This window comes from Diospyros lotus, chromosome 8, assembly GCF_014633365.1.
Source record: "Diospyros lotus cultivar Yz01 chromosome 8, ASM1463336v1, whole genome shotgun sequence".
NCBI classification, from domain to species: Eukaryota; Viridiplantae; Streptophyta; class Magnoliopsida; order Ericales; family Ebenaceae; genus Diospyros; species Diospyros lotus.
The window spans coordinates 40,530,743-40,541,250 of NC_068345.1; the positions used below are offsets into that span (position 1 = coordinate 40,530,743).

The 10,508-nt window shown below is 33.2% G+C and overlaps 1 protein-coding gene across 2 annotated transcripts in view; it reads left to right on the plus strand.

Moving 5' to 3' along the window:
* Positions 1-1,113, plus strand: part of LOC127807354 (receptor-like serine/threonine-protein kinase SD1-8) — an 87,210-nt gene extending 86,097 nt beyond the window's left edge. The window contains exons 3-4 of one of the 2 annotated variants that reach the window (XM_052345115.1): positions 292-517; positions 584-1,113. In XM_052345115.1, coding sequence (XP_052201075.1) covers positions 374-517; positions 584-895 — 456 coding nt within the window. In that variant the 5' untranslated portion in view covers positions 292-373 and the 3' untranslated portion in view covers positions 896-1,113. The remainder of the gene's footprint in view (positions 1-291; positions 518-583) is intronic. The other variant, XM_052345113.1, reaches the window with a different exon arrangement.
* The last annotated feature ends 9,395 nt before the right edge of the window (positions 1,114-10,508 follow it).

The window sequence follows — 10,508 nt, forward strand, 5'->3', positions numbered from 1 at the left end:
TCCCCCGAGAGCCTACCCGCCTCTATTTATAAGGGATAGAGGCGGTTACAAAACTGGGACTTAAATGTAAATAAAATAGAAATAAAGCCTATCGGTACTAACTCTAAAAAAGTTAGTTCTGTTACATTTTAAACTCATAAAACATAAAATGCAAACTTACTTCTAACTACATTTAACATCCTCTACCGAGAATTGATACTAACTAATGCAAATTCTAACACAACCCATAAACCCTTAAAAGTTAAAATGGACTCATAACATAATAAAAAGTTTTCAATTTTCTTCATATAGGAAGGGAAAGGAACCCAGAAACCCCCAACACTACTTGTAGAAAATACTGAGATCTCGCTAAGTGGGAATATGCAGTGGATAAATGTCTCCAGAATATGCAATGGAGGGGCTTTTCTCGGTGAAATCCGATGTTTTTAGCATCGGTGTACTGGTTTTGGAGATAGTAATTGGCAAGAAGAACAGAGGATTCTATAATGCCGACCATGATCTTAATCTTCTCAGATATGTAAGTGTCAGAAACTTTCATTTCTTCATTTTGTGATAAAAATGCACTGAAATGAAGCTTGTGCAGGCATGGAGGCTGTGGAGAGAAGGTAAAAGGCTGGAACTTATTGATCCTGTAGTGAGGGATTTGTATTCGCCATACAAGGTGGCTCGAACCATACAATTGGGACTATTGTGGGCGCAGGAGCAAGCAGAAGACAGGCCATCCATGTCAACAGTGGTGTTAATGCTGAACAGTGAAAATGCTTCATTGGCTCAGCCAAAACACCCTGGTTTTTGCTTGGGAAGGAACCTTTTGGAAAATGACTCGTTGTCCAACAAGCAAGACAAGTCATGCAGTGCGAACCAAGTCAAAATTACAATAACTGAAGGCCGATAACGGCTGGCCAGCCGACTTAAGACTCCTCCAAGCTATGCAAGGATTGAGATTTTCTGGGTATACATATACTTCCATTGCTTCTCTTTTTCCTTTTTTTTTTTTTTAAGAGCTGAGACATGACAAGGGTCAAAGATAAGATCCTCCGTTTATGCAACCAGCTATAAAGCTATTTGCACTTCTTTGAAACTTCGCTTTATTATACCAAATTCAAAATTATTTAGTCACACTTAGTGAGTCAATTTCTTTCGGATAGGCATTTAGTTTACCAAACAAAACAGGGAAGAATATTGTCGCTTTCATGCTAATGCTTCCAAGGCTGATCTTCCCAGTTTGACAATTTGACAAGTGGCCCAGGTCTTTCTAGTAATAGACTCCTCAGCAACTCAAAAAATAATAGAAGAATAAGAAAGGCATTGTAAGTTGGACAAAATCAATTTATCCATACTGAATATCTAATAGCACGAATTCATCATCATCATCATCACAAGAGTTACATGAGTTCGTGTCTATCAATATCTAATCTCACACAGCATGGAGATAAAACTCTGACATAAGTAAAAGGATTTCGAAACCACGCAAGTACAACTGAAGAAAATAAACAAACATGTTAATGAGAACAAGAATTTGCAACTTCGAATCCGAAACATACCCTTTTCAATTGATTCATCACATCGGAAATTTCGCTGCAACGTGCCAAGCTCAAGTAAACCTCCATTCGCTGTTTCACATCTTCACAACCGCAGACGTCGTGCAAGAAGCCTGCAAAGCTGAAAATATAGAAACCTCATTGCTATCCCCTTAACCACGCAACGCCAGGGCCCAGATCGAGCCACTCCTCCCCAGCCGCGGAGGTTCCAGGCACCGCTGCGCCTTGTCAAACCCAACCCCACCAGCTCTCCCTCTTCCCATTCCTCATTTCCGCCTCTTATCCGACGAATCTGAGCGGAATGAGGCCAGATTTTGAATCAGGAAATTGAGAGTTAAAACGGAGAGGCATTTTGCCAATGACTTGAGGGACTCTCCTTGTCGATCCGAGGAAAGGGTGTCACTGACGATGAATAATTGACGGTACGGAGAGTTGAAGAAATTAGGGTTTAAAAGAGAGAGTCATTTTTGTACTTTCTTATTTTTGTTTTTCAATTTTTTATTTTTTAATTAGTTCAATTTGGATTTTTTCCCCTTTTTTAGTTTTTTAATTTATTTAATTTGACATTTTATTTGTCAGTTTGGTTTCAAAGTCGCGAGCCCTGACCGACAAGAGTCTGCCACTGTCGTCAACAATCATTGTGCGCATGGATCGATCAATCGTTAATTATAGGAAATAAGATCGATGTAAAGTCAGCTATAGAAAAGACACAAGGTCGCCGCCATAGTGAAATTGATCGACCATCAACTATGGAAAAGATGCAAGGTTGTGGCCATGACGATGAAAAATGTAGGAGAAGAGAGCGACCAACAGTAGAGGAAGAAGGCAACGATGGTTGCGCAAAGGCAAGGCAAATTGATGGAGAGGGACAAGATAGGTCTTGACTCAATTAATTTAATTTTTATTTTTTTATTTTTTTCAACAATCATCAACGTAGGCCTTCTTAAATTGCCAGGTGTCGTGCCTATAACAGCTCACCTTTTCAGGGCGTGTTATGTCTTAGGAAATTTGGTCTCTTTTTTTTTTTTTTTTTTAATCCGAAATCCCCTAAACCTTATCTAGTGTTAGACGAGATGTTTACACTAGAAAATAATTACAAAACGGAAGCTAAATCGAACCTACTCATGGCAATACATACATGAATATTTGGACATAATATTTATTACAAAGTTATTACATAAGCTTCTGAAAATAGAACAATTGTACAAAATTCTTAAACTATTACATGGCACATTTCCTCATCTCGCATCACTACACATCTCCAACCTTGGTATCATCACTGCAAGTCCTGACTGGAACGTTGAATGTTCTAGGGGCAAACCCGAGTTAGATGATAAACTATCTAAGTAAGAGTACATAATGCTATGTCATGTGTGTATGTAATGTCTTACATCGTAGGTGTCAACTGCACCCTCAGGCTACCTACCATTTTAGCGGCCACCTCTATCGAAGTCGGGGTGTATGGGTGCACCTTTGGTAAGGCAGCGGTGCCAGTTTGTACTCCATACGGCCTCATATGTGTGTGATCAACAATATCATCGTGTATTTATGCATTTCATAGTCATGTCATGGATGCAATCTACGTGATGGGTAAATTTCATAGTATGTCAATATGACGTAAGTATTCTTAAAGATATATTCGTACTAAGCTTGAAATAGTACACTTACAGCTAAGTTGCCTCGAAAGACGTGTCGGTCTCGAAAATCGTGTCGAGCGGCTATTTCTCAATCTTCTTGCCCTCAAGGGCTCCTAAAACATCAATTTATTTTTAGAATATTATTTCACTATTTTTTCATAATTTATATAATTTTTCTTTATTTCTAAGCCTTATTTCTTCAAAAATTGCATAAAAATTATCTAGTCTTTCATAAAGTCAAATTTCTCTCTACTAGAATTCCTTAAATAATATTTCTAAAATTCTAGAATTTTCTTGAAATTTTCCAACTTAAATTTCTATTTTTTCCCTTATTTCCATAATAACCAAATTACCTAAATAAATAATTATTACATAATAATTATCTAAACTTTCACATTATTCAATTTCTCTTCACTAATATTCCTTAAATAATACTTCTAACATTCTGAAATTTTCTTAGAATTTTTTAAATTAAAATCCTATTTTTTTTCTTTACTTCTATAATAGAAAAACTACTTAAATAATTAATAAAATTAGTATTTCCAGGAGTTTTTTGATAAAACATGGCATAAACAAAATTCCAGATTGAAATAAAATTTTTCTTTTCTTTTATTTTATTTTCTTTTTCTCTTTATTTTCTTTTTCTGTCGGGCGCATGAAAGCCATGCGACTTCTTTCTACTCGCGGGCGCGTGGCTACACGCGCTCGACTATGAGCATCTTCTCCAACGGCCACTTCGCCGCCAACGACCCCTTGGCTGCCCCGAGCTTAAAAAAAAACTCATATCCCCCTCATATCCGACCTTCTGATTCCAAATACAGCCTTAAAAAACGAGAAAAACATTAAAAATACCTTTGATTTGTCGATTGAAGGCTCCGCTCTGGTGAATTGCGCGATTTTCCGGCGAGCTTGGATCTCCTTCCTCACTGCTCCGTTGGCCACCAAAATTTTCAGAAACGTTGCCCACGAAACGATGATCAAAACCATACTCCCAAAATCTCTCAACACTGCCCCAATCGACTGCTCTAAGAAGTAAAATTTTTCGATGAATGGTCATGCGTGAACTCGGCTATTTATAGCCAAAGCTCCGCCGCGAACGTCCAATTGAAGCTCCCACGTGCCTTAGAGGCCATACTCGACGTTCTGGGAAGCATTTAAAGCTCCCCCTTACCCTTATCGGTTGATTGCAGGCGCGGCTGTGCGCCTGCTCCAGATTTCTTGCTATTTTTTTATATATTATTATATATACATATACAGATATATATATTATATATACATACGAATTTTCATACATACTTATATATACAGCAAGCTATATACATACTTATTTTCATTTACATACTTATATATTTACTTATATTTTACATATTTACATACTTACACATACTTATATACTAAGCATACTTTAATAACTTAATTACATATCATATTAAACTAAGTAAATATATCATATAAGCATAATTTATTTAAACTAAATAAAAGCATAACTAAGTATAATATTAAATTTATTCATAATGACTTAAGGTATTGCAGCGCCACCCAAACAAAATCACACGCCTCTTTAATTAATTTTGATGGGGGAATAAAATTGTACCCAATTTTTCAAATTGAGTATTTATTGTTAAAATTGAAAATTTAAAAAAAAAATCACAAAAAGACGAAATAATTTGATTTTTCATGTTAAAAGGCCTTAAATTTATTGCATCATTCTTTAACATAATATTTTATATATTTTTATCAAAATATATTACTTATATATTGTAGTGACCAAAGTATATATGAACTTACCTAAATTTCTTATAATTAATGCATATTTAATTATTTTTTTTATATTATAGGACTCCAAAAAAGTTCCAATACTTGAGTAAAAAATTGTCATTTTCTTCTCTATAACCTACTAACCACTATCAATTGGACAACAATTACGCTCCAAGTAAACCCAAATCAAAGATAGTTAATACACTCCTCACACAATTAAAACACCTTCATTATATATATATTTTTTTAAGATCTACTTGCCAAGTCAACAATTTATTAGTAGATATTGACAAAATTGAAACATAGTGATAATGCAGGTATTTTTGAAATCAAAAAATATAATCATGAATTTCATCTAAACTCATGAAAAAATAATAATTTATCCTATTTGTTTCTAGAATTTAAAATATGTAGTCTCTCTTGTAATAATTATTTAATTAATTCATTGAGCATAAAAAATGAAAAAAAATTATAAAGCATTCTAAAATTAAATTATTAATTAATATTTGTTATTGTTTGGTAGATTCTCTTGGGCGTGAAGTGTGAATTGGATGCCTATGCAAACAGACGGCCAAGGGATTACTGTCTTCGCGTCCTTGCTTCCTTTGACACCCCATTTGCGTTAAAATAAGTCATTGTGTCCTTTTCACTCAATGTTTTAAAATGCATTAGGCACTACTCGGGTGTCAAACATGACCTAGCGCTAATGCGAAATCTGAAAAAAAAATATTTTTTTTAATTTCAATTTTTTTATATTATTTAAGATGAACGAACAATAACAAGATGATTCTTACTGCAAGTAACAAGAAAGAAGATAACTTGCTACCAAACAACAAAGAACAGGGACGAAGATGGTGCAACAAGCAGTAAAAAGGAAGATGGTAATATGTATTGGAGGAAGAAGAGCGAGAATTGACAAGGAGAGAACAACACAATCAGCGTTGAGAGGGAGAGAGAGAAACGACGAGATCGATGACAAGAGAAAGAGAGAATGAAATTGACGACAGCAACAAATCCAACGAGTGAGAGTGAATGACCCAGGCGACTAGGTGCTGCAAAGGCCACCTAGTCACCGACGCCTAGAGAGGCCAATTTGGCCTTAATCGCAGCTGCCTAGACCACTTTTTAGAACATTAATTTTACTGTATTTTTTCAATCTATAGAATTAAATTTAAAAGTGTAATATGTACATGCTAATATGTAAAAAAAAAAAAAAAAAAAAAAAGTAAGATGAAAACATTTTTTAATGATTTTCTTCTCGTTACCAAAAAAAAAAAAAAAGGGAAGAATTAAAGATACCAAAGTCAAGGGATTGAAGAAAACCAACCATGTTGCTGTGGTTGAGATCGATGTGAGCAACCCAAGCTCCTCCAGGAGGTAGCTAGCGATATCAATAAAAATTTAATGAAAAATATTTAAATATAATATAAGTCATAAATATTTTATACAGTCAACTCCATATAATAATAAAGTTAAAATTTAACATGTTATTGGTGTCCTAATGCGTTTTTAAGAATGAGCAATAAAGTTTAGCCTAAAAGATCCTCAGTTCATTACTCAACTACCCATATAGGTAGGATGATCAATTTCTCTATGCTGCCATCATCTAGAATTTTGAACATAATGTGAGGTCATTCCTGATCAAATCTAGATAGCAACTAATAAAAATATTGGGTTGATTAATGAACACTAGGGTTTAAAAATGCACTAGTCAACAATAATAATTAAAGCTAGATAATAATGTAACACATATCACAAGATTAGAGAATTTTATCTTAGCACCAGCTAATTAATTGACTATCTTGGAAACCAAAAGTTCAAACTTTAAGATAGAAGAGCCCAACAATGGCCAATAACCATAGCCGAATGAATTGAATAATGGCTAGAATTGAACCAAGTTTGATTGGAAAGACGCAACTTGAACTAATTTAGTCACATTTATAGTTGTTCCAATATTTCTGCCATCTTCTTATTTAATAAAGTTGCAGATGCTTATATCTCAAGAGCATTAGTATAATCACATCCATCAGCACGAAATATTAATTGTCGATGAAATATTAATTAGCATAATCACATACATGTGAGTCAAAATTTTGTATTTGACTCACATGTAATTCGGGTCAAAACTCTACTCAACTCGGTTTGGTGAGTCAATTTCTAAGACTGAACTCGACTCATCAAAAGATTAAGAAGTTCGAACTTGTTCAATAGTCTTGAGCATACTAGACAAGAGATTTGCGGTGGTAAGTGATGACAGTGGCTAGAGGTTGCAACAAACAACGATAGCACAATAAAGGTGCATGCGACAGCGATAGTCGAAGACAATGTATAGCAAGCAATGACAGAGCAACGAAAGGCAATACGCGATGGAGATGGAAGATGGCATCTAGCAATGATTCAACTTCAGATAGAGGCTTGGAGCGATAATAACAACAACATGTGTTGACTTTAGGCGATGTCCATGCTTATCTTTTGGCTTTTGCTCTCGGTTTTTTTCCTTTTCAGTGTTTAATCTTCTTCATTTTTTAAAGTTTCTAATATAGACAATTATTTATATGATGTTTGAGTAAACCTAATTTGCTATTTTACTTTATTATATATATTATATTATATTAAATAATATATTTATAAAATTATAAATAAATATATTAATATATTTGTAAATTAATTTATTTACGAAATATTCACAAACTTTTATTTGAGTATATTTATGTGCCTTTAATTAATTCTATTAATATTGATAAACTTTTAATTTAATATATTCATGAACTCAAATTAGACTCATTTATAAATTAAAATTTAAAATTAATTCAAATTTGATTTATTTCCTTTAACAAATAAATTCAAAAAAAATTTTATCAAGTCAAACTTCGAATCACTCCTAAAAATGAGTTCTACTACAGGGTCAGAAAGCCTCACCAAGAGACTTACATAATAGGGTTGAAAAGACCAAAAGACCTTCTCCCCCAATACAATTTTGCAAGGATACCATTGCACAGCTTCGCCTCTCTCTTCTCTCCCTTCTCCTATGGTCGCGCGTAGAGCCCTTGCCTCCCTCCCTTCTCCCATGGCCTCACGATTGTGCCTCGCCTCACCGCACCGATAGTCGCTGGATGCAGCGACGGTTGACGAGACAAGGTGATGATGCTAATGGCGAGGCGAGACGAGGCGCGATAGTTGGCGATCACGCAGCCATGAGAGAAGGGAAAGAGACGAAGGCTGGAGAGGGCATTTGGGTCTTTTTGACCCAATTCGATAAGCCCATCGGTAACCCCCTCGAGCAAAGTAGTGTTTTCCCCTAAAAATTTACCAACTTACATATAATGAGATTACCCTTTTATGACAATAAGGATCGATTATTTTGAAATTTTCATTTGAAGTTTTTAGGGCATATGTTAAACGGTCAGATGAATAATATATAGGTGTTAATTTGGTGGGTTGTGAGTTCAATTTTCATCTTGCACAAGAATCAAATGCCAAACCTATGATTTATCTTTTCTAACGTAATTAAAAGCACGAATATTGAAAATCGCGTAAGACTGGACATTCAAAAAATAGCTATTTTTGAAATGTATGTTAAAAAGCTACGCCTTTATATAATAATTATAATATATTTTGAAATCTTCAACGCAAAGCCAGACTTTGTTTTTTTATTGTAACACAGGAAAAGACAAACTTGTAGTGTCTTTTAAAGTGTGCTGCTGTTTCTGAATGTCACTTCCTTTATTATCAATTCTGAAATTAACCTTAGAATTAGACGCAGTCCATACAATTCAAAATGATTTAGTCACGCTCAGAGTCAATTTCATTGGTTGACAGGCATATTAGCCTAAGACCAAAATTTGAAATCAAGACCGAAGCCAGGGGGGGAAGATTGTAATGCTTTCAAGGCTCATAATTACCAGATTGACAAGTGGGCCCAGCTCAGCTCTCTCTGGTAAATAGACCCCTCAGCTGCTCCCAAGCGAAATGGGCCCAACCCAGTATTATTCTAAAGGAAAATGCTATTGGTACACCCATTTTGTACACCTTGGGTTACAAAATGGGGTATTATGACAAAAAACCCCTCATGAGGCGCATAGAGGCGCGTGAGGCTCATGGAGAGGCGCAGGATATTTTGGTCATAATACCCCTTGTGTAGCCCAAGATGTACAAAAATGGTGTACATGTAGCATGATCCTATTCTAAAATGAGTCAACTTTTCGTATCTATTATCACTAACATAATTCAATAACATTTTTTTTAAAAAAAATTGTAACAAATAATTACAGATTATTGTTCACTGTTTCACGACAAAAATTAAAAGATGATTTTTTTTTTTCAAAAAGTTATTTTAACTTTTTGAAATAAAAAGATGATATAAGAGTGTGTTTAATTGGAATTATTTTTTATAAAAAATGTCACATTAATTAAAAAAAAATTTATACTTGATTACTTAACATTTTTCATAAAAAAAAATTATAGTACAATACATTAAAACATGTTTTGGTCCATTTTCTATAGAAATTTGCAACTAAGGGAGGTGGGAATTGTTTTTTATGGAATTGGAAAATATCTTCTTTTTTAATCTTTTTCTAATAGAATTATTTTTTATGAAAAATGTCTCATCAATAAAAAAAATTCCATACTTGCGTGTGTGATTGCTTAATATTTTTCATAAAATTTTTTTATAGTACAACATATTAAAGCATGTTTTGACCAATTTTTTTTTATAGAAAATTACAATTAGAGGAGGTGAGAATAACATTTTATAGAATTGAAAAATATTTTCCTTCTCTATTTTTTACCAATCAAACACGCCCGAATTTTTTTTAAAGAGGTTCCACACAATGCACAAAATGAATAATTTTGATATTTAAAAATCCCTTAAAGGTTTTACAAAAAGGATATATATATATATTATGTATAAAAAATTCTAATCCTAATAAGACCCTAGAATATTGAAATCATATAAAATCTTAATCCTATTAGATTTAGAATTATTTCATACTCATTTATAAATAAGCAAACTCTTATTTCAAAAAATATACATTTTTAATACTACTTTCAATACGATTTTCAAGTTTTCATTGTCTAAATTAAGTATCAGACCATTTGCATAGAGATTTTCTTGCATCATTTGATCATTCTTTTTCTAGCAGATTTCATTTAGCTGGATAATAAATTTTTTACTTTATAAATTTATTATTATGTTTAAGTGACAATAACTATTTTTTAATATATAGTAGCAAATGAATAAAAAAACCAAATATAACTTAAGGTGTGTTTGATTGTATTATCTATAATTTAATACTAGGTAATATTGTCTAGAAAACAAAAACTACCCTATTTTCTTGAAAAATGAATTTTTTGGAAATAAACTTTAAATGCTTGTACCATAGATATTTTTTTATAGCAAAATTAATAGTGTTTGATTATTTTTCATAGAAAATATGTAATGATTACATATTTTCCATGATAAATGAGTGTAATCAAACACACTCTTACATATATATATATATATGTGTGTGTGTGTGTTATGAGAAATAGATTTAGTGTGTATGGTGAGGAAGAAGAAGGTTCCTACTTCCTA